The 25887-nt window shown below is 39.6% G+C and overlaps 1 protein-coding gene and 3 non-coding genes across 4 annotated transcripts in view; 3 read left to right on the top strand and 1 right to left on the bottom strand.

Moving 5' to 3' along the window:
• The window catches only part of LOC124551115, a 409786-nt gene extending 399117 nt beyond the window's left edge, over positions 1–10669 (bottom strand). The window contains exons 1-2 of the mRNA XM_047126062.1: positions 9945–10669; positions 6895–7008 (exon numbers count right to left, since the gene is read on the bottom strand). Of these exons, the coding sequence (XP_046982018.1) occupies positions 6895–7008; positions 9945–9956 (126 nt within the window). The 5' untranslated portion in view covers positions 9957–10669. The remainder of the gene's footprint in view (positions 1–6894; positions 7009–9944) is intronic.
• A 2869-nt stretch (positions 10670–13538) lies between these two features.
• On the top strand, positions 13539–13610 carry Trnat-ugu. Its single transcript has one exon. It is a non-coding gene; the product is annotated as a tRNA-Thr (tRNA).
• A 158-nt stretch (positions 13611–13768) lies between these two features.
• Positions 13769–13840, top strand: Trnaq-uug. Its single transcript has one exon. It is a non-coding gene; the product is annotated as a tRNA-Gln (tRNA).
• Positions 13841–14115: 275 nt separating this feature from the next.
• On the top strand, positions 14116–14205 carry Trnai-uau. Its single transcript is given in 2 exon segments — positions 14116–14153; positions 14170–14205. It is a non-coding gene; the product is annotated as a tRNA-Ile (tRNA).
• The last annotated feature ends 11682 nt before the right edge of the window (positions 14206–25887 follow it).

Genomic DNA, 25887 nt, shown 5'->3' with positions numbered 1-25887 from the left:
GATTTTGCATTCATTGAAACTCGGCATGCTTTTTTCGTTGCTTCTGCAACAACGATGTGATCCATTTTGTGTACTATGGGGGATCAGTACCCATCACTTATTAATTTATGTGGTATATATCTGTCAATTGCTCTCGATACTATCTCTTTGAAAACGATCCACAACTTTTCTACACTTACCTGATCAGATCGGAAGGAGTGAAGACTGTCTCTTAAAAAGGCGTTACGAGCATTTTTATCAGCTTTTTTCAATAGATATGCTTTGTGTTTCTTTTTGATGGTTGTAGGTGTTACGGTATTCAGCCTATCAGCAACTGTCTTGTGGTCGCTAATCCCTGTTTTCCTCACAATACACACTATTTGTCTAGGATTATTTGTTGCTAAAAGGTCAAGTATGCTTTCACAACCATTTATGCTTCGAGTGGGCTCATGAATTAATTGTTCAAAATAGTTTTCTGAGAAAGCATTCAGTACAATTTTGGATGACGTTTTATGCCTGCTGCCGGCTTTAAATGTATAATTTTTCCAGCATATCGAGGGTAGATTAAAGTCATTACTTATTTGAAATGAGACTCAAGTTTTCTTTGAACTGTTCAGCAACTATATCTTCTGAGTCGAGGGGTCGGTAAAACGATTCAATCAATAGTTTAGTTCGATTGTCAAGTATAACCTCCACCCATACTATTTCACACAAAGTATCTAATTCAATTCTGCTACAAGGCAAGCTACTTCTGACAGCAATAAATACTCCACCACCAACTGTATTTAATCTATTTTTTCTGAACACTGTTAAATTGTTTAAAAAAAATTCGGCTGAACTTATTTCCGGCTTTAGCCAGCTTTCTGTACCTAGAACTATTTGAGATCCAGTGCTTTCTATTAGGGCTTGAAGCTCTGGTTCTTTTCCAACACAGCTACGAGAATGTAAAACTACAATACCAATTGTTTCTACAACTGCCTTACTGTGTTTTAACCGGCCCACTTTTAGACTGACGTCCCTTCTGTGGTTACCTGAGACCATCTAACCTAAAAAAATCACCGAGTCCCTTCCACACAGCCTCCGCTACCCGTGTAGCCGCCTCCTGTGTGTGGTGGACACCTGACCTATTAAGTGGAACCTGAAAACCCACCACCCTATGGTGCATGTCAAGGAATCTGCAGCCTACACAGTCACAGAACTGCCTGAGCCTCTGTTTCAGACCCTCCACTTGGCTCTGCAACAAATGACCACAGTCGGTTCTATCGATGATGCTGCAGATGGTGAGCTCCGCCTTAATCTCGGAAGCAAGACTGGCAGTCTTTAACATTTCTGCTAGTCACCCGAAACCAGAAGAATCTGCTCCGATCCAAAGTGACACACGTCATTGGTACCGACATGAGCCACAATCTGCAGTTGGCTGCACCATGTACTCTTCATGGCATCTGGAAGCACTCTTTCAACATACGGAATGACTCCCCCCTCAGAATGCACATGGAGTGCACAATGGCTTCCTTTCCCTCCTTGGCAGTCACGGCTTCCTTCCCCTCCTCGGCAGCCATGTTCCTAAGTGGTCCAATTACGCACCTAACGTCGGAGCTCCCAACTACCAGCAAACCCACCCTCCGTGAATGCCCAGATCTCGCGGGCCGAGAAGCTTCCTCTGGAGCAGGGCGGACGACTCCATCCGGCTCAGAGACATCGTCAGCCACAGATAACGCCCAAACCTGTTCGTCAAACGAACTGGGGAGGCCCTACAATTGGCCCCTCGGAAAGTTTTTCGCTGCCTTCCAGACTTTGGAATGATCTCCCACTTGACCATGGGTGAGAGGTCAACCTCAGTGCAGGCAGTACTTGGGGTGATGACAGCAGTGCACTGATCGGAGGTCACGTGGGAGATGCTCGACGTCCCTCGCATCCCCGCGTTTGATCCCACACAGTGACGCCCCTCGGCAGCAGCCTCAAGCTGTGTGACGGAAGCCAAAGCAGCCCGGATCTGTGAGCGACGGGTTGCTAACTCAGCTCACATCTGTACAGAACAGTCACAGTGACTATCTTTTATGCAGTCGCTCCTGTTTGAAGCTCGTAAAAATATGCAACAAGCGAATTGTGTACTCGCCTTATTAGTAGCAGTAACAAGCGGTGCGCTCTCACTGACGGTGTAACCGACACCAAGCTGTTCTAACCAACCAAACAGAAGCCTGTACGATACAAAAGGAGAAGACTGGACCAAGGTGAAGACGGAGAGAGAGTGGCAAGACAGCAGAAGAAAGGAGACTGGACCCAGGTGAAGACGAAGAGAGTGGCAAGGCAGAAGACGATGGAGAGGCTTACGTTCCAAACAGACTCAGCCAGTAGCTGGAAACTGTCCAAGATGACGATGATGATGATGAACACAGGTAAGTAACTCATCGAGTGTTTTCCGAGAAATTATTTACAGCTAGTATTTAATCTATGTTAACCAGACTGAAAAATTCTGGATATACTCTATGTTACAATCTGCTTCCCAGTGTCAGGGAAAAACTGAAGAAAAATTATCAAATGCTCAAATGCTATACCAAAGCTTTACAACCACTGCTCACAGAATGCTGCCAGGTGGCACTGCAGGCACATAACTCAGTACGGGAGCATATTAAAAGAGCACAGACTAACAGGCAATCATTCTAGTGACGATAAGGGCCACAAATGGAGAAATTCACCGATTTTGTAAAAGGGCACTTTGTTAAGGACCGGTATCCGGGAATGATTATCTCGGAGACAAAGCCAGTCGGCTGTTTGTCTGCTACTATTGTAAGTACCTACAGAAAGTGGTCAAAGGATAACTAAACCCCAAGTACGCAACAGTTGTCAGACGTTCGCACCCCATCACACAGTGTGGACGATGAAGGCTCGTACGCTCCGTAAAGTGGGACAGGTGGCGATCTGCGGCCGATCTGAGAACAGAATACAATGCCGGTGCACACACGAGTGATTCGGAGCATACAATTTGGCACAATTGTCGAACGCGGGCTCCACGGCAGACGAACCCTACACGTTCCCATTTCGATCCGACGACACCGTTAATTACGGCCGCAGCGGGTGCCACACAATCGAGACCGAACAGTGGATCGATAGAGACTCGTCACCTGGTCAGACAAATTGCAGCTCTCGTTACACAGAGCTGACGACTGTCTCCAGATATGCCACCGTCCAGATGAAGTGCTGCTCGAAATACGTACCGAGTTACAATGTAGGCCAGTCGGGACAATACTGTGCTGAGGAGAAGGGAGGGTGAGCATTCACCTGGGCATCGAATTGATTTGTGGTAGTAACCGTAGGCACCACGAAGCTGAGGCCGCACGAACATTACTGCCGAGCAGCCGCACCCCTTCACGCTCGACGGCTCCCCTGGCAGTGACGGCACCTTCTGGAAGGCCGGCGGTGTGTGCCCCGAGACCAGACACTCGCTACAGAAGTTCGACGAGGAAAATAGTGAACTCACGCCGTGATGTCTCGGACACCAAATTTGTCTAATCTGACCCTGACAGAACACATCTGGGTCCAGCTTTGCGTGCACAAACCACCATCCTGTTATTTACAGCATTGCGTAACATGAGTAGATATCTGGTGCCACCTACCAAAGACTTGTAAAGTCTGTTCCATGTACAAATGCTGCTATATGACCGACATCTTATCAAGTAGAAGGTCACAATGTTTCGACTCTTTAATGTACTGTTGAGAAGATAGTGGCGACATGTGTACGACTATTGGCGGCAGCATGGCCGTCACTATTGAAGGGTGACAGTTTTTGAGTTCATGTGTGATTCTGGAGGTAGTCAGAATGGGAGAGCACTTAAAATCTGAAATGTATAATGATGTTGAAGAGTAAATGTAATTTTACAAACATTTTACCACAAAGGTTCGATGTGTTTAAAGATTGAAGAAACCGACAGGTAACCTGTCACCGTGCATTTCTGCAGCACATAAAGACGAGTGAGACGGATCCTGAAGTTTTTTTACTTCTGGTAAAGGGTATTCATTTTAAGTCAGTACCGTATGACCGAATAGCATTCTTCACGTAAGACACAGTCTCACTGAGCAATATATCTAAAAATTTGTATGTTATTGATATCTGCATGTGCAGTACAGAAGTTTCAGTTGTAGCTCAGTGGGTAAGTGTCAGACTAAAAATTTTGAAGCTCTGAGATTTTATCCCACTTCTGTCCAAATATTTTTCGGTCATTCAACGTTTCATTTGTCTCTAGCAACGAGTCGTATATGTGGAAAATGCCAATTCGTGCCGAGGTTTGGTGTCCGGTTGAAATGTACGACGCCGTGTAACTGGTCGGGTAAATCGGTTCGAAGGTTGGAGGATGGCAACAACGTGTACTTGTACTGCCTCCTCCAGTACAACAATTTAGTAACCCTAACTTGATCTGGATGTTCCTGATCGTGCAATAGAGTTTTATTACTAGTATTTTTGAATCACCCTGGGATGAGCAGGTTGCAGCGAGACAGAAATATTAAGCTCAGCAAGCCCTCGATGCTATTCTGGATGGGCACACTTGCCACATCTGGGTTTCACACTGCCTCATCCTTCCCACTGTCTTCGACAACATGGAACACCTTACTCTACACACTAAAGCACGCTTCAAAAACAAAAAGACACCAGTCACGCGACCGACCGAAGTAGAGTCAAAACAGCTGCACCACTGTGTAACGTGCACGACATCCTCGTGCGAAGGTCGCCTTAGTGGGGATATGAAATTTTCGTGTTGGCACCTGTCTACAAATTTCAGGTTATGCGATTCACAGTCTATTGCGATTGGAGAAATTGGTTGCTTTATATGTTGATCGTGTTCTGGCACCACTTTTGTTTGCTACTCCAGATCACTTAGGATTGGTTACTGTCCAATTTTCTACACCAATCAGCTAGTCACATGTGCTGTAGATGAGTCCCCTTATTTCTTTTGGAATGATGTGGAATGAGTCTTCCTACAGGCTATGCAAGATCTGTTCAAAAAAATTCCGGAACTTTGTCCACAAAATTTTTCTATGCTTACCTTTTGCTTATTGTGCATGGTCTCCTTCAAAGTACTTTCCTCCACAAATGATACACCACTCCCAACGCAATTTCCACTTCTGGAAGCAGTCACAGCACACCCCTAACTGCACGCTGTCTGCAAATTTTCTTTTATCTCATCTACTGTTGCAAATCTTTGTCCTTTCAATGGGGTTTTCCACTGTGGGAGGAAAAAAAAAAAAAATCCCACAGGGGCCAGGTCTGAAGGGTATGGAGGATGGGGCAGCACAGTGATTTTGTTTTTGAATTCATGATGAACTAATCCTTCATAGTCAAAGAAAAATATCAGCATGGCTTTGATATTTGATCTGACCTGACAAACTTTTTTTGTCTTGGGTAACCTTTCCTGACCCATTGTGAAAATTGAACCTCGGTCTCAACATCGTAACTGACGACTCGTGACTCACCGTCAGTTATGATTCTCTTAAGGAACACCTTGTTCTGATTTGCGCAACCCGTAAGCTCTTAACACAGTGCAATGACAATGTCTTTCTGGTCTTGAGCCGTGGGACAATCTTGGCAGCAACGCAATGCATTCCAAGTTACTGTGTCAGAATTTCATGACATGATCAAACTGGAGTGTTACAGTCTTTTTCGATCTCTTGGACATTTAAGTCTTTGATTGACACGTACAATTTCGTTTACAGTCCTGAAATGAGGGTCGTTGGTAGACATCGAAAGGCGGAGGGTCGTCTTTAACTTCTGTGCAGACATTTTTAAACCATGTGAACCATTCGTAATACCCAGTACAGCTTCAGCATTCATTACCTTAAGATTCCTGCATCATTTGGTGTGTCTCAGTAAGGTTTACTTGAGTTCCACACAAACTTTAATGAATTCGCGTTGCTCCTCTGACTCTGTCATCTAGAAATTTGCAAACTGTGTGACACAATGTTCTACTCAATACTGCACTGAACGACAACTTGCAAACACACAACAACGAAACTTCCAGCAGTTACACATTGAACACAGGCATGTGCAGGGGTGTCTTTTACAGGTTACTAAATAGCTCACAGGCTTCAATTTAACACTGAACATTATTACTACTACTCATGTAACCAGTGATGTGCATGTTTTTCATTAAATTTTTGCCTTTGGAATAGAAGGCGAATTGCAAATGAATTGATTTCAGGCTAGATTCAACATTTTCTTTGCTACCTGTAATGACATTTTTTGTTTCTAAGAAAATGACTGCAGGATTTTTATGGCTGCATAATGAGCTCCTTTCTGGGCCACTGACAGCTTCTAATATTAGGCTGTGACTACTATTCTTTGCGGATTGCAATGGATCATTCTTGATGATCCTTTAGTCAATATACGTATAACGTTCAAACAGATAAAAGCTAAGCCCTTGAAGATGTGCCTAGATGATATCTATAGCCAAATGTTACACATTATTTCTGACTGCTCGCTTTGGTGTGACAAACTCTGAGTTACTTCATAAAATTATGGTGCAAGACATTAATAAGTGGAAATAAGCTATATATGTCATTATGTCCATTTATTTCTTTCCAAACATAGCAGTTGTCCTAAAGAGTAAATATTGATGAACTTAGTTATTGGAGAAGCCCAGAATTACGTTTCTTTCATCAATGTGTACATTGATCATAATCATCATCATCATCATCATCATCATCATCATGTACAGCAGACTAAGATTAACTACTGCACTAATAAATGAGTTCCCCTGCACAACACTGAGAGTCCCATCAAACAAAGATGCTATGTTCCAGAAAATAGGTAGGTATCTATATTAGTTCATGTGGACATGTACCAGTCTTAATTAGTGCAAGACACAGTTCAAGAAAAAGGGAAATTTGTAATGAGTGTAGCTTCTGGTGAGACTGCCTACTGACCTGTAGAGTCTTCCAGACAGTTTGTATCTGCTGCTGCAAAGCCCGATCGGCTGTCGTCTTGTTGCCAACGGCTGCCCCGGACATCATGTCACCATTTCCATCTGTCAGCTGCCCCTGCAGTGATGAAAACTGAACTTTCTTATGCAAATCCATGTAACATAAATATGGCTTACAGCTACCTGTAATGACGGAAGCACAGTTTATCAGACAATAGCTTTCAGAAACACAGGCCTCCTCTTCTTAGCAGAATGGAGAAATTAGTTGGAGAAGGTGTGGGCTAATGCCTGTATCAGTGGTGTCTGTTTTGGACATTTCATACGGTGTGCTGGTACATTCTGAAAGGAAACAAAGGATGTTAATAGGAAAGAGATGTGTATTAAGTTATGAAGCATCATCCAACTGGGAACTAATTACATGTGGTGTCCCAAAAGATTCTATCTTAGGGGCTTTACTTTTCCTGTATATAAATGATCTTGTATCAGTAACATTACCAGATGCCCAGTTTCCTTGCAGGTGATGCAAATATTGCAACAAACAGCAAATCAATTATAGTCTTAGAAAAATTGGTTAATGAAATTTTTGTGGGCATCAATAAATGGTTCGTAGACGATTCTTTGTCATTAAACTTTGAAAAAAGATATTACTTGCAGTTCAGAATTTGCAAGATACAAACACCTGCAAGATACAAAAAGCTGACAGTGTTAAATTCTTGGGATTACAACTTGATAATAATTCAATATGGAGAAGCATGCCACAGAACTGATGAAAGTGTATAAGAAATTTCTATTTGTAATGCAAATTCTGTCAGACATAGTGAAATAAAAATAATAATAGTAAAACTACCACAGCATGCTTACTTTCAGTCCAAAATGTTATAGGGGATTAATTTTTTGGAGTAACTCGTGAAGCCAAACTAAAGTTTCCTAGTCCAAAAATATGTAATAAGAATTATTTGTTGTGTAAACTCAAGAACATCCTGCAGAGGCCTGCTTATGGAACAAGGGATACTAAATGTTGCTTCCCAATATATTTATTCCTTAACAAAATGTGTCGTTAAAAAGGTATCTCTCTTACAATAAACACCTCAGTTCATGGAATCAATACTGGAAATAAAAATAACTTTCACAAAGATTTAGTCCTTACTTTGGCCCAGAATAGTGTCCATTACTCTGTAACACACAATTTCAATAATTTGACAGTAGTCAAAAATACTGTAACTACTAATCAAGTTCAGTTTAAGAAGAGCCGCCTAAAGGATTTATTGATGGCCAGCTCCTACTTCACTGATAAATTTCTTAGTAGAACCAATTGATGTATATGTGTTACTAATAATATCAAAGAATGCAAGTATTAAGTACAATCTGGTGTCTGTACAAATTCTGTACAGTAATGTTATCACTGTAAATAGGTGTTGTAAAATGATTTTTCTGCTTGGTGATGCACGGGTACATCCAAAAATAATTACCATACGCACTTCTTGTGTATTAAACAAGCACATGATTTTGTGACAAGTGTTATCACCTTTTAATTGCAAATATGGTTAAGATTTTTTTAAACCTATTCCACAGCGACAAAGATAATTTCACTTGGGATCTGTGGAAGACACATTAGCATTTTCTTTCTAAATATTTCTCGTGTATTTTTGTTTTCTGACATGTTCTCCATCCTGGACAATCACCTCACTATGGATCAACTGGAACAAAATAAGCTTCTAATTTAGTCTGTTCTCCCGATTAACGTAATACAAAGAGCCACAGAAAATCAGTTCTAACACAGTGCTAAAGCGTTTCTGGGTCTGTATCCATACAACACATACTGATCACCTGTGTGCGAGGAAGGCATCCTAGAAGATTAGATGCATCTTTTCGTTACACCCTGTGCCATCTATTTTACATTCTCTGCTGGATAAAAACTTTATACTTTTCCAGGAATTACAATAATCAGCTTACAGATTTTATGAATCTCTCTTAATCCAGCACAGAATTTACTGGTTCCGTCTACCATCCACTGGCCTCACTACATGTCCCACGTACATTTAATTTCCATCAATGTCATAATTGTGTCTTCCCCTCCAGTTCCTGTCTCTCCTTGTAGTTCCTCACTTTTTTAAAGCTTTCCACATCTGAAGTATCTCTTCTCTTCTCTCTCTCTCTCTCTCTCTCTCTCTCTCTGTGTCTCTCTCTCGCTGTGTGTGCGTGTGTTTTACATAACGCAATCTATGCTATGTGAATCACTAAAGATATGCACACTACATTACCACTAAACTATCTATCCTTATCAGTTGTCACACATGCAATAGCTTCTCTAGAAGACTGTTGTAGGTTTGTAAGTGATACTATTTCAGAATATAAGTCTTACACAGTCACACTTTATTTATAATATCACAACTGATTTCATGGCTATGGCTTAAACTACATTGTTAAGAGCTACTGCGTAAAAAAAAGGACACAAAATGGGCAACTCAGTTTAACAGAAATATACACAACTGTAAAAAAAATAATTTAATTGACGTACTTATATCACCATCATATAGTGTAAACAAAACAAATTAAGGTAAAAATTTCATCTGGAAACGTAGACAGTAGGCATAGCATTACATGTCTTCCAAAAATTAAAAAAATGAACAGAACCAGAAGGAAATTCTTCACATAAATTATCTCTAATCACTGGGATCAGGGGCACATACCCAACAACAACAGAAAGAACGTGAAATTGTTGCTGCATGCAGCAGAATGTGGCCTCCCAATGACAGCTACCAAGTAACAATCGACTGATTAGCAAATGACACATAAAGATGTCAGACCTTTGTACATCTACCTTGAAACATAATACTTAAAACATTTACCAGTTTTTGGAAACATCAATTTTAAAACTTGAAAAAGCAATAACAAAACATTGATTCTTCACGAGCAGAAGTTTCAATATGAACTCAAAACATTATCTAGAACGACAAACTGCATAGTAATAGAGGAAAGTATATAAGACACTTCCTATGCTAACCTCTTCATCTCACATATTAAAGTAACACAATCAACAAAAAATGTACGTACCATAAGTGACATCCAATGACATGAAAACTTATTAAATAAACATTCACCTCACAGAAAGCTTAAAAGAATGCACTATTGTTTGCTTCATGTGATCTAAGCACTAAGTAAATCATTTTTTCCATGTATTTCAAATGTTATACAACTTGAGCATTATTGTACCACTACACTATAGAATGTGTTACTGCCACATTCATTTACGTTCTTAGAAATAGTCTGGTGAATGAGTCTTACAAAGTGATGTTAATAGTCTGCTAAAATAGGTGACAAATATTTTACTGTGTAACAGCAGATGTGTAACATTTTGATGTTTCTTGTAATGAAGTAGGTGATTAAAACACAAACTATTCCTTATAGTTGCCCATTACAGATCCACTATTAGGCCTACATGATGAAATGTTTGCATATTTGATGCCATATTGCCAATATTGTTACACATCAATTCCCTAATATTTGTTTCGAAGCACTCTGTAATGTCATGTTTGAGACATCTACCAGTATGTTGACAAATCAAACAGTCTTTCGTAAGAAAGTAAACAGACGTGCCAATAAATCACACCAAGAGCAGCAGCTGAGACTGTTGCCTGAAGTTCATACTATACACAGTATATTAATCACCACAGTTTATTGCTTGACATGGATGGAATGCAGTGATATGTACTATCAAACAACCACGAAAGATGGTGGGAATGAATGATATCACTGATTCAATTGAGAAAGCATGTGGCATTCTGGATCTGCTGAAGTTAAGCCACTGTTTAAGAAGGGAGATAAAGAAATAGCATCAAATTTCCGTCCAATTTCACTGTTGCCAGCATTCTCAAAAATGTTCGAAAAGTATAACCATCTTATCTCAAATAACATACTGTCAAAGTCACAGTTTGGATTTCTAAAAGGTTCTGATATTGAGAAGGCTATCTACACTTACAGTGAAAATGTGCTTAATTCATTAGACAAAAAAATTGCAGGCAACTGGTATATTTTGTGAACTGTCAAAGGCATTTGACTGTGTAAATCACAATATCCTTTTAAGTAAACTAGAATATTATAGTATAACAGGAAATGCTGCAAAATGGTTCAAATCTTATATCTCTGGCAGGAAACAAAGGGTGTTATTAGGAAAGAGACATGTATCAAGCTATCAGGCATCATCCAACTGGGAACTAATTACATGTGGGGTCCCACAAGGTTCCATTTTGGGGCCCTTACTTTTTCTTGTGTATATCAATGACCTTTCATCAGTAACATTACCAGATGCCAAGTTTGTTTTGTTTACCGATGACACAAACATTGCAATAAATAGCAAATCAAGTGTAGTCTTAGAAAGATCAGCCAATAAAATATTTGTGGACATTAATCACTGGTTCCTAGCCAATTCTTTGTCACTAAACTTTGAAAAAACACACTACATGCAGTTCAGAACTTGTAAGGGGTGTCCCAAGAGTATATGTCTAACATACGATGACAAGAAGATAGAAGAAGTGGATAGTGTTAAATTCTTGGGATTACAGCTTGATAATAAATTCAACTGGGAGGAGCACACCACAGAACTGCTGAAGCGTGTTAACAAATCTCTGTTTCCAATGCGAATTTTATCAGACATAGGGGATATAAAAATGAAAAAGCTGGCATACTATGCTTACTTTCATTCCATAATGTCATATGGTATTATTTTTTGGGGTAATTCATCAAGCCAAGCTAAGTTTTCCGGGCACAAAAACGTGCAATGAGAGTTATATGTGGTGTGAACTCAAGAACATCCTGCAGAAGCCTGTTTAGGGAACTAGGGATACTAACTACTGCTTCCCCTTATATTTATTCCTTAATGCAATTAGTCATTAAAAATATATCACTTTTTCAAACCAACAGCTCAATTCATGGAATCAATACTAGAAATAAGAATAATCTTCACAAGGATTTAAAGTCACTTAGTCTTGTACAAAAAGGTGTGCATTATTCAGGAACACACATTTTCAATAACTTGCCAGCAGCCATAAAAAGCTTAACAACCAATGAAATTCAGTTTAAGAAAAGCCTAAAGGATTTATTGGTGGGCAACTCCTACTCCATTGATGAATTTCTTAGTAAAACCAACTGATTTGGATATAAGTACAACATAACTTCTGCACAATTTCAGTGCAGTAATGCGTTCATTGAAAATTTGTGTGTGTGTGTGTGTGTGTGTGTGTGTGTGTGTGTGTGTGTGTGTTAGTATAATCTAACTTCTGCACCATTTCAGTGCAGTAATGTGTTCATTGTAAATAAGTATTACAGTAGTTGTATTACCTTATAAATAAGTAAAAAACTTTTTTATTTTAAATTCAGTGCATTAGTATTTGTAAAATGACTCTTAGTGTTCATTAAAAAATGACGATCATTCCACTTGGGACCTGTGGAATGGTACATTAGCTTTTTGTTTTAGTTGTAAATATTTGTCATGTATTGTTGTTTTTCTGACATGTTCCACATCCTGGAGGGCCTCCTCACTACAGATCAATTGGAATGAAAGTAAATCTAATCTAATCAATGCTCGGGTTTGATGAAAATGTTTGCAGGCAGTGCTCTAGTTGTATCACACATTAAAAGCTGCTACAGAAATTTGTGATTTGTCTAACAGTAATGACTCTCACATAGAAACATAAAATCACTGCAAATATTTAAACCTATGTTGGCACACACCAAGAAAATATGTGTACAATGACTCCAATGCCAAGGACCCCATGTGACAACAATAACTGTTTTATAAATTAGCAATCTTAGAGACCGTATACAAGTTTGTTTATTATTAATAACAATGCAATGTCTTTTCAAGGGCTGTCGGACAACATCTGTCACACCACCACGCTGTGTAACTACTGGTGGAACATGTTCAGTTTGACCATGAGAATTGAGTCATAATCTTATAAACAATTCGCTTTCTCCTATTAGTGAGCGATATTACAGAGACAAAACTAAACGGCAAACAAACCCAAATATGAAGAACCCTGTCTTCACACAGCACACTGCAGCTTCGTTGTGACATTTAAAAACATGCCACATCTGATCGATGAAAACAATGGGTATGTGACTGACCCTAAATCAAATGTGGAAACAGAATGGCAATTCGCGTGTAAGAGATATAAACCGCTATTGTACAGCCGTCACTTCGTTAATATCGCTGTGTCGAATCTGTCATTAATAAGGGTGTTTTTTTCGTATGGTAAAATAATTTTCTTGTTGTAAAATAACGCTTTTCTGATTAATAAAGGAAGCCACAATACAGGAAAAAGAAACGCGAAAAAAGAAAAAAAAACGCTGAAGCAAAGTTATACTCACTTCAATACAAGAATCAGCAGCTTGTATTTTCTTTTAATAGCTATTAATCGTCGATGCCAATGTGTAACAAAATTCTTGCAAAAGTCGGAAAAACTTGCTTCTAACGAAGCCTTGTGTATAATTTGTTTGCGCCAGGGCGGCACCTTCTAAACGAAGCTGAAGATCTCGCGTTGTTAACTTCTACGCGAGGTCTACATTAACGATTTGTTATATCGCGCAGAGAACGCCGTTACAGACCGATTAATGAACGTAATGTGGTTGCAAAGACCTCCCTTGACAACTGCCTCCTTAGCTCAGTGGCAGAGCACTGGTCTTGTAAACCAGGGGTCGGGAGTTCGATCCTCCCAGGGGGCTCGTTTATTACTTTTTGCTCGGCAAAATTATACTAAGATTCACAACCTGACACAGTACACACATTTGAAATGTCTGCGTAATCGCGGCTTACCGTTAATGAAGATAGCAAAGTACAGATTACCTTCAAAAGTTATTTTCCAGATCCGCCCTCTTAACAAGGTCCCATGGTGTAACGGTTAGCACTCTGGACTTTGAATCCAGCGATCCGAGTTCAAATCTCGGTGGGACCTTAATAAATTTTTTCCCTTAGTTTTTTCACCGTGCAATACGGTTTCAGTTGTACGTTACATGTCGACTCCCAGTTGAATATGTCACATAGCAATTAATCAAAACGTTTCCGAGAATTACCGTTCCTGTGTCTCATCGACGGATATGCTGTGGCACATTATTCGCTGCTGTTGTGATCTGCTAACGAAACTACTTCATTCACAATCTGGAATGAGGCAGAAGGCAAACATGTCAACGCTCCCTAGCATACCACTACGAGGACGACCTCTGGACGTGTTCCCCAGTGGCGCAATCGGTTAGCGCACGGTACTTATAATCAGTATACTGAGCTATGCCGGGGTTGTGAGTTCGAGCCTCACCTGGGGAATGATTTTATATCTGTATACAGCAATTGCATTGACGAAGACAATGCGTAATCGATAGTAAAAACATCGGCCAATGAAAGTACCTATCGGCATTTCCGACATCTAACCGTGAACTCTAAACCATTTCAGGGCCAATAATTTGGAGAACAATAAAGCTCAAATAACTACAAACTTCCTAATCGCTACTAAAGAGTACATCTGCTATTGAAATTTCGTTAATACGGCGGGTATTATTTTCCTACGGTTAGCGCAAACGTTAAGTTTTCACCGCTACACGACTTGCTTGTTTCGCCCACACACTACAACACGGCCAACAAATGCGAATGCGCTCATGGGGCTGAGGCGCAAGTTTTGAACACACAGAGACATTGAATAAGTCTAAATGAGAGAACGAACAGCAATCAGGAAGAGCAAATAAGGGAATTTGGTAGTACGTACTCAGAAATTTAGTCAGACAGGGCGAAAAAAAAGCAAATACGTGGGCTAATATTTATGATCACATTAACATAATTAAATGAAACGGATTATCTAGACAAGCTGTGGAGTTCTACGAAACTAAATAAAACGAAAAGACAATAATAAGAAACGTAGCGGTTGCGAACGACCTGAAAGAAGCCAGGAAAACAAAACGGGGGATCCATGGTAAGATTAGATTAATTTTTCGTCCCAATTGATCAACAGTGAGAAGTTCCACAAGCATAGAAGACAGCAGAAATATTCGTAAAATTTACCACTGGACATGCACAGAAAACCACGCGCCGGTACTCTTCATGCCAAAACAACGAATGGGCATTATACTAGTCTAGAGATACATGCAGCTGAATATTTTAGTCTTTAAATCAACAATGGTAGTTTAAGAAACCTGTCTGCTTCTAATTCATTGTTTCCACATTTATAAATGTCAGGATATGAGATTCATAAGCTTACCTCCGAGAAGTATCAGTCCCTGTAGCAATCTCCCCGAACAAAAATTAGTGTGCTTCATATGTCAATGCTATAGGATGTAACCACTGTGATATAGTTCGCTGATGACACCACCCTTTTTGCCACAGGAAAAACTGCTGCACAAGCTCTCTACAAGCAACAGATATGCTTCTTGAAAACATCACAGAGTGGTTCACGAAAAAAATCAACACGGAAAAAACACATCATCTGATATGCAGCCTCAGCAATGTTGGACGCCAGAATAATATTGAGGCTCTCAAACTGCTGGGCTTCATGACAGTCAGCAAACTATCAATGAATGAGCTCCCAATGTATGTGTGCTCCAAGCTCTTCCATGTAATATACCTTCTGTGGAGACTAAAGGCTGTAGTAACTGACCAGTACCTTTTGTTGTTGTGGTCTTCAGTCCAGAGACTGGTTTGATGCAGCTCTCCATGATTTTTTGTACGTTGTTATCCTACTTGTATATTTTTATGTTAATGTTCTAAAAGTTCTATTAAAATTGTAATGTCTAAGTGACAAGTAAATTCAATTACAAATTTTCATGTATATGTATTTTAAATTGTAATGTTTATTGACAAGTCCTATATCATTTCGATGATGTACTACAAGGACGCTAATAAATTGAATTGAATACTCTATTCTGTGCAAGCTGCTTCATCTCCCAGTACCTACTGCAACCTACATCCTTCTGAATCTGTTTAGTGTATTCATCTCTTGGTCTCCCTCTACGGTTTTTACCCTCCACGCTGCCCTCCAATACTAAATTGGTGATCCCTTGATGCCTCAGAATATGCCCTTCCAACCGATCCCTTATTCTAGTCAAGATGCACCACAAATTTCTCTTCTCCCAATTCTATTCAATACCTCCTCATTAGTTATGTGATCTATCCATCTAATCTTCAGCATTCGTCTGTAGCACCACATTTAGAAAGCGTCTAGTCTCTTCTTGTCATCCACGTTTCACTTCCATACTTGGCTACACTGCATACAAATACTTTCAGAGACGACTTCCTGACACTTAAATTTATACTCGATGTTACCAAATTTCTCTTCTTCAGAAACGATTTCCTTGCCATTGCCAGTCTACATTTTATATCCTCTCTAATTCGACCATCATCAGTTAATTTGCTCCCCAAATAGCAAAACTAACTTACTACTTTAAGTGTCTAATTTCCTAATCTAATTCCCGCAGCATCACCCGATTTAATTCGACTACAGTGCATTATCCTCATTTTGCTTTTATTGATGTTCACCTTATATCCTCCTTTTAAGACAATGTCCATTCCGTTCAGCTGCTCTTCCAGATCCTTTGCTGTCCCTGACAGAATCACAATGTCATCGGCGAACCTCAAAATTTTTATTTCTTTTCCATGGATTTTAATTCCTACTCCGAATTTTTCTTTTGTTTCCTTTACTGTTTGCTCAATATACAGATTGAATAACATCGGGGATAGGCTACAACCCTGTCTCACTCGCTTCCCAACCACTGCTTCCCTTTCATGTCCCTCGACTCTTATAACTGTCATCTGGTTTCTGTACAAATTGTAAATAGCCTTTCGCTCCCTGTATTTTACCCCTGCCACCTTCAGAATTTGAAAGAGAGTATTCCAGTTAACATTGTCAAAAGCTTTCTCTAAGTCTACAAATGCTAGAAATGTAGGTCTGCCTTTCCTTAATCTATTTTCTTCGTAGGGTCAGTATTCCTCACGTGTTCTAACATTTCTACGGAATCCAAACTGATCTTCCCTGAGGTCGGTTTCTACCAGTTTTTCCATTCGTCTGTAAAGAATTCGTGTTAGTATTTTGCAGCCGTGGCTTATTAAACTGATACTTCGGTAATTTTCACATCTGTCAACACTTGCTTTCTTTGGGATTGGAATTATTATATTCTTCTTGAAGTCTGAGGGTATTTCGCCTGTCTCATACATCTTGCTCACCAGATGGTAGAGTTTTGTTAGGCCTGGCTCTCCCAAGGCAGTCAGTTGTTCTAATGGAATGTTGTCTACTCCTGGGGCCTTGTTTCGACTCAGGTCCTTCAGTGCTCTGTCAAACTCTTCACGCAGTATCGTATCTCCTATTTCATCTTCATCTACGTTCTCTTCCATTTCTATAATATTGTCCTCAAGAACATCGCCCTTGTATAGACCCTCTATGTACTCCTTCCATCTTTCTGCTTTCCCTTCTTTGCTTAGAACTGGGTTTCCATCTGAGCTCTTGATATTCATACAAGTGGTTCTCTTCTCTCCAAAGGTCTCTTTAATTTTCCTGTAGGCAGTATCTATCTTACCCCTAGTGATATGCGCTTCTACATCCTTACATTTGTCCTCTAGCCATCCCTGCTTAGCCATTTTGCACTTCCTGTCGATCTCAATTTTGAGACGTTTGTATTCCTTTTTGCCCGCTTCATTTACTGCATTTTTATATTTTCTACGTTCATCAATTACATTCAATATCTCTTCTGTTACCCAAGGATTTCTATTAGCCCTGACCAGTACCTTATGGAAGTGTATTATGCTCTTCTTTACAGCCACATTAATTCTGGACCAATGTTATGAGGGCACTCTTCAGGTTACGAGGATGTGTTAATGCTACAAAAGGTCAGGGTTATCCTTAGCAAAAGACTAGAGCACTGCAAGCCTATATTCAACTGGCTAGGAATAATGACCATTTTCAGCCAGTATGTGTTTCATCTGCCTCATCAGTGTACAAGAAAACCTAGGAGCTTTCGGCACAAGGTAATGAATATATAATTATGACACCTGCAATAAAAGGAACACAGAAATGTCAACTGTCTGGAACACTACATAGGTTTCCAATGGTCGGTATATAAATGTTCATCACAGTCTCAAGAAGCGCAATGTCTGCTGCTAGGATTATTCAAAAGGACAATTATACAGGACTTTAAACAGCATCCATTCTACTCTATTGGAGAATTTTTCAACAGTGATCAAAGTGGATTGGAGAAAATAATGTTGTTTCATCTGTTATATATGTCCTTATTGTGAACAGTTTTCTTTATATGCTGTGTGAAAAATTTTAAGAACGCTTATGTTTCTATGCAATCTTGATGCAATCTTTCCGGTCACTGCTAGTAAATGGCACAGATCCAGTAGTAAAGGAAATATGCAACATAGTGTGGACAAGGATGCCTCCTGAAACTTTTGGATGGTTTGTGCCCATTCTTCGGAGTGGTAGAATGGCATACCACTTTTCTTTTCTCTTCATTTTCAATATCACAAAATGAATACAGTCACATTCAATTTTTCTGTGACCTATTTTGAAAAATATATGATCAATTGATTGTAAGTTTGGGTGGCTCTCGGATTAAGCAATTACAAGTAGACATGAAAGTAGAGTTGTTCTGCTGACTCCCACATCCATCAGACTCACTCCTGCGTAGCTTCTGGTACATGGTGTACTCATAGACACATGTGGCAATTTAAACCAATCATCTTTTACTGTGTCTCATTGCACAAGTAACAAGTGCCATATTGATTATTTAAAAATGAGACTGGCATACTGGCACCTGTTTATACTATTTACATTTGAACGACGAAACAAGATACTTTTGCTGAATATACTTACATGTATTCTGTAAACGAATATACTTATATGTATTCTGTAAACTAAGTGTTTTCTTATGCCTGTTAAGGAAGGTGAAAATGAATTAAAACTTTCCAGAATTTTCTTGTGACAATACTGCACTTTTTTACATTTGGTGCTCCTTTTTCACAAAATATTAGAATCATTTCTTTTCTTTTTTTATACATCTCCTGGCCCATACTAACTACTCTTCTCATTCTTTTACTCATACTGTTCAAAGTTACTACATACTCACAACTAAAGAATAGCAAATAGCAGGCAATCTTATTCCCAGATACACTGTTAAAATACTTTTGTGTTCAGCAATAATGTTGTGTATAATGAACTGAGCTCTTAAATGAACAGTTGAAGTGTTATAAGTATCAGTCATATTGTTACATGCAATGGACATAAACAATGAAGTACATAATTATAATAGCACTTAAGAACATTTGCAAGGGTATCTAATTAATGTATGTATGTATTGGTATCACGTTCATATCGCCCCCCCCCCCCCCCCCCCCCCCCCCAATGCACTTAGGATTCTAACAGCGTGCCAAAGTCATGAAAATGGCATATTTGCTGTTGCGGCATTATGAAGTACACTCATTCTACATATTTTTGAGGTAATAGAACTTGCATTTGTTTCCTACACTACCAAGAGAATTCATATGAGCTTTTGCCTTAACAAGGAACATGAAAATTGAAACTCAATGATGTACAGTATGTAAGCCAAAATTGTCATTTTTACACATTCATTGTGTCAGCATAAGAGGAGCATACAATTGTTGCTACAACTGTACAATGATTGCCAAATTGCAATTAAACCAAGGAGAAATATTTGTATTTTCAGCAAACTAGAAACAAAAGCAGTAGCATGATATCTCAAGGAAGAAATTGAAACATTTTAACTCTGGGCAGGAGCATGCAGAACATCAGATCAAGTTTAGAATAATAGCTGACCAAGCACTGGATACATATGTACCTTTCAGAAAAGTTCATGGTGGGAGGGATCTGCCATGGTATATAGTCACTATAAACTATTAAGTAACTTCTAAAAAATATGTCTAAAATAAAGCATAGGGCTATATATATAGGAAAAAAAGGTCGTGTGAAACAGATTTGGCTGTCGAGAAGACAATGCACAACTGCAGACTTCCTTCAATGATTACTGCAGCAGAATCTTATTGAAAGATCTCTCACAAAAACCCAAAAAATGACTTTCAAAAAGCACCCAGAACACATTAATGGAAGTATGATAATGCAGGGTATCAAATTAAACTTGTTACAGCACAGAATAGTACAGGGTAGAAACTAGAACACTTTAATAAAACATACATTTCCACAGCCAAATTCAAATCACGCCAGAGACAGAGGTGGAAGTGGGAAGCAAGCTGTATGCTGCAAGTGGGTCAGGTCAACGACACTGTCTGCCGAATAAGGATAAGCATTTAGCAGAAAGGGGACTGTGACAGGAATCTGAGGGAAGCAAAACGAGCATATCTGTTACCTCATAAGACACGTTGCAAGAAACTGTCACTCTCCCACAAGGGCACATTGCACGGGCCGATATGGCAGTTAGCCTGTTAAGTGAATACAGCAGAATAAGGACGACACATTTGGTCTTTACGAACTGAACCTTATGTGATAGTCTCACACTAGCTCCCTTTAAATACTCCAGCTCCCGAACTCTCATCCTCAGCTGACCACTGGGATCAAAGGCATTCAAAGTGATAACACTCCATTCCACGATTATAATACTGTAGTCAATCTACAACCTAGAAGCTCCAGCAGAGTCTATGAACTAGCCAAAGATGTGCTTGAGATTAAGGCCATCAATTTGCAAACTTCATGCTGCTCACCACCTACCAAAGGAGAAATCAACTGCCTTCTGGCAATACCACATCGGAGAGTGCTGCCGATACCAGACTTCAATATTGAAGCTGACAACAGTGTATCTCGGGGCCCACATTCCTGTTCAACACTCGGGCTCCTTTGAGTGTTGAAATCTGTTAGGGATAGGGAGGAGATCAATCAATCACTCAACTACCGGCACCAGGTACACCGTGTGTGGGTCACTGTAGAATTCTAAGTGGGACCGAGTTCACTCCAGTGGCCAGCCTGAAACGGCTGCACCTGCTCGCCGGCAGTCTGCCGCAGTCCCAGGGTCAGTGACATCTCCTCCTGGGCACGTAACCACTGAAATGACTCGATGGACGTCATCTAGGAACGGACACACAGCCGAATGAGTAACGGCCCAGGATGGTAAAGAATGAGCAACAGTTGAGGCCGGTGTGGAAGAAGACTTGTAAACATTGCGAATAAATAACTCGACTCCAATAATGCTTTACTAGTGCCGTGACATCACACAGAGGTGTCTTCGCTTGGCCCTCTGCGAATTTGTGTTTGGAGATAGGAAGGATGCAAGGAGGTGGTCTTATATAAAAAATCATCAATAGATGTACGAAGGAACTTCAGTAGTGCCACGCAAAAGAGTGCTGGAATCCTTTCTGTTCATGTCATATATTAATAATGTGGAATCAGTGAACATATACAAACACATGGGTGCAACAATTTGTAGGGATATGAAATGAAATGATAACACTGGCTCAGCTGTCTAAGTAAAAAGATGGCACGTTTTGGTTCACTGGTAGGATACTTGAAACATTTTATCAGTCTAAACAGGAGAATGCTTACAATACAAGAATACAATTCACTTTAGGATATTACTCGAGTGTGTTGGAACCGTACCAAATAGGACCAAAAAGGGATATTGAACTTATAGAAGGATAGGTAAGTAAATTCCTCTATCACTTCCAGCTCCTCTCTTCCAATTCTCATTCTCAGAGGTTCATATTCTGCTCCTGTACTGCATACCATCACTTTAGTCTTTTTCTTGTTTTTGGTAGAAGCCAGAAAGAAATTGTGAGCAGAATACAAAAGGCCAAAATTCCATTTAACTGGAGAAGGAACTTACTCACCAACAAGAACATCAGTCTGAAAATAAGGAAATGTATCAAGAAAGGTACAATGTTTCGAGAACCACTTCTGAGTGGGGGAACTAGGAACACAGTACAACCATCTACATCCAGTATCACCCCTTAAGGGACATACATCTGTGGTCTAGTAATCAAAAAGTCTTCAGTTCCAGATTTGAACCTCACCACTGCTCAAATTTAGAACAAAAATCATCGGTAGTGGCGGCCGTAGATTTCCGACATAAGAAGACACCGTCATTCTGCCAACGGCCTTGTCAATGAGAGTGGAGGAGAGGGATGAGGCTCAAGGCACTCTCCTGGCCTTGGTGTGGGAAACAGCTCCTAAAAGGTGGTAGAAACAGCAATGATCAACAGCATGAGGGCTCAGAAGGCAATGGAAACAACTGCATTAAAGAAATATAATATGTAATACAGGATATGTGACCTGTACCTGAAATATAGTGTCAAGAAGATCTCTCAATTGCCAAAAAATTCTGGGCTAATCACCTTTTTGGATCTCCAGGAGGAGACTGCCAAGGGGAAGGTACCTATGAGAAAAAGATTGAATAACCAACAAAAGGGTAACATTCTATGAGATGGTTTGTGGAACATCAGGAGTTTGAACACGGCAGGGAAAACAGAAAATCTGAATAGTGAGATATTGTGCCTCAATCTAGATATAGTGGAGGTCAGTGAAGTAAAATGCTAAGAAGACAAAGGATCTCCAGTCATATAACTATAGAGTAACATCAACCTGGCAGAGAACAGTATAAGGATTTGTTACGAATAGCAAGGTAGGACAGAAAATGAACAGTTCAGTGATATGGTTATTCTCATCAGAACTGACAGCAAACCAACACAGACAACAATAGTTTTGGTATTCTTGCTGATCTCACAAACAGGAGATGGAGAGTTAGAAAACCTTTATGATGATACTGAACAGGAAATTCAGTACATAAAGGGAGATGAAAATTTAATGGTCATGGCAGATTGGAGTGTGGTTGTAGGGGAAGGAGTAGAAGAAAGGGTTATGGGAGATTGTAAGTGTAGAAAGACTAACTGCATTCTGCAATAAATTTTAGCTATAATAGCTGATATTCTATTAAAGACTCACAAGACGAAGAGATATACTTGGATGCGAAGATTTCAGTTACATTACATCACAGTCAGTTAGGGATTCCAAAACCAGATATTACATTGTAAGGCATATACAGGAATAGATACGGACTTCAGTAATGATGAAAAGCACGCTGAAGTTCAAGAGACTAGTCAGGAAGAATCGATGTACAAAGAAGTGGTACACAGAAATACTATGGAATGAAGTGATAAGCTTGAAGTTCCTTGATAATGAATACCTCAGTAGACAGTTGTGTGAAGGGCAATCACAAATGTTGGAAAGGGAAAAATAGGCACAAGGAATGTAACTGTGAGGAAAGCAAGGGGACAGAAGAAATACTTCAATTGTTCAACAGAAGAAGAAAGTACAAAAATGTTCAGAGAAATTCAGAAATACAAGTCACATTAAGAATGCAATGGTAATTCTGCTGTTAAATGCGAAGGAGAGAGCAGATATGCGGAAAGATTACAATGAATACCCTTATGAGGTGGAGGCCTTATCTGATAAGGTGTTTGGGGGTGAGGGTGGGGGGGATAGAGACAAGAGGAAAGAAAGAGAGGGGTCAGTACTAGAAACAGGATTTTTAAAGAGCTTTGGAAGACTAAAGACTAAATAAGGCAGGAGGGATAGATAACATTCCAACAGAATTTCTAAAAGCACTGGAGGAAGTGTCAACAAAATGACTATTCACGTTTGTGTATAGAATGTATGGGACTGGGGTCATTCTATGTCCAAACATGCAATAATTCAAGGATTTGTAATCCTCTATCTCAGATTTTCACAAAACCTTGCACATTTGCTTGCTCTTATAACATAAGAACGTCTGCAAAATCTTTTTGGTCTCAGACTACAACTTTATTTTACACCGAATTTTAAATGTAATGATATTCTTATAACCGGGTTCTGCTAGAATGTCAATGCAAAATTTTACTTATATATACAAATGCCCGTAACTCAGATGCTTATCAAGCTTTCGATTTGGAATTTTTTTTAGAAGTTAGGTAAGGCATACACACTATGTGTATCCGGATACCCCCAAAATGTATGTTTTTCATATTAGGTGCTTTGTGCTACCAACTGCTGCCAGGTACTACATATCAGTGACCTCAGTAGTCATTAGACATTGTGAGAGAGCAGAATGGGGTGCACTGTGGAACTTGCGCAAACTTCGAACGTGGTCAGGTGATTGGGTGTCACTTGTGTCATACGTCTGTATGCGATATTTCCACACTCCTAAACATCCCTAGGTCCACTGTTTCCCATGTGATAGGGACATGGAAACGTGAAGGGACACGTACAGTACAAAAGCGTACTGGGCAACCTCGTCTGTTGACTGACAGACACCACCGACAGTTGAAAAGGATCGTAATGTGTAATAGGCAGACAGCTATCCACACCATCACATAGGAATTCCAGACTACAATAGGATCCACTGCAAGAACTAAGACAGTTAGGCGGGAGGTGACAAAACTTTGATTTCATAGTTGAGCAGCTGCTTATAAACCACACATCATGCTGGTAAATGCCAAACATCACCTCACTTGCTGTAAGAAGTGTAAACACTGGATGATTGAACAGTGGAAAAATGTTGTATGGAGTGATGAATCACAGTACAAAATGTGGCAGGGTGTGGGTATGGCGAATGCTCTGTGAACATCATCTGCCAGCGTGTGTAGTGCCAACAGTAAAACTCGGAGGCGGTGGTGTTATGGTGTGGTCAAGTTTTTCACGGAGTGGGCTTACATCCCTTGTTTGGCATGTCACTATCACAGCACAGGCCTACATTGATGTTTTAAGCACCTTCTTGCTCAGCCACTGTTGAGGAGCGATTCGGGGTTGGCAATTGCATCTTTAAATATGATTGAGCACCTGTTCATAAAGCACGGTCTCTGGCGGAGTAGTTACACAACAATAACATTTCTGTATTGGACTGGCCTGCACAGAGTCCTGACCTGAATCCTACAGAACACCTTTGGAATGTTTTGGAAGGCTGACTTCATGCCAGGCCTCACCAACTGACATCGATACCCCTCCTCAGCACAGCACTCCTTGAAGAATGTGATGCCGTTCCCCCAAGAAATCTTCCAGCATCTGACTGAACATATGCCTGCGAGAGTGGAAGCTGTCATCAATGCTAAGGGTGGGCCAACACCATATTGAATTCCAGCATTACCAATGGAGGACGGCACGAACTTTTAAGTAATTTTCAGCCAGGTGTACAGCTACTTTTGATCACATAGTGTTGTTGACAGATATCCAGTTATTGAAGCAATTAAGTTACAAACAAAGTTTTTTAAAAATATTAATGTATGTTAATTTTTGATTAAAAAAAAGCGTGAGGACGTGGAAAAATGCTTATATCACATTTCTCCAACCTGCTGGGAACCTGATTTTGGTCTAAAATAAGCCCCTAGCTTGTAAGCTTTTTTAATAAAATAAATATTTTAATGGGTCTTCTGCTAATTGACACATACATCTGAAATCAAAATACTTTTTGCTGGGATGGAAAAAAGAGTCGTTTTAGGTTAAGTTCATGCATTCACTGTCTCACTGCTTCAGAAGCAAGGGTATCAAATCAGCATATTTCAAGTATAACTCATTCTGGGCAGGCAAGTTAACTTTAGGGGTGAAAATTTATTTCATTTCACTAATTCAGTAATTTTTTTAAAAAACTATAATATATATGATTTATGTGTTCAACTTATCACCTGTTCACAGTGATAAAAAAGTGTTCTTACAAATACAGATGTTTTATTCCACCTTCGAGCATATTTACATGCAACTGGTGTAGTCAGTGTTAACACAACAACAACAACAACAACAACAACAACAACAACAACAACAATAGTAATAATATAAACTTGGACAATTGTCATTAACTACAATATAATAATCCAAAATTGATACAATACATATTTATGCAAATGTCAATAACAACAAAAAGTTTCCTAACAGCAGTAGCTTGTTTGAAACCTTTATAGGTATGCAACAATTGCCCGCCCCCGGTAGTGGTCAGCACGACAGACTGTCACTCCTATTATTATTATTATTATTAATGC

Source organism: Schistocerca americana, chromosome 9 (assembly GCF_021461395.2).
Source record: "Schistocerca americana isolate TAMUIC-IGC-003095 chromosome 9, iqSchAmer2.1, whole genome shotgun sequence".
In the NCBI taxonomy this organism is placed as follows: Eukaryota; Metazoa; Arthropoda; class Insecta; order Orthoptera; family Acrididae; genus Schistocerca; species Schistocerca americana.
Note: the sequence above shows the minus strand (reverse complement) of the source record. Positions and strands in the feature narration are given on the sequence as shown.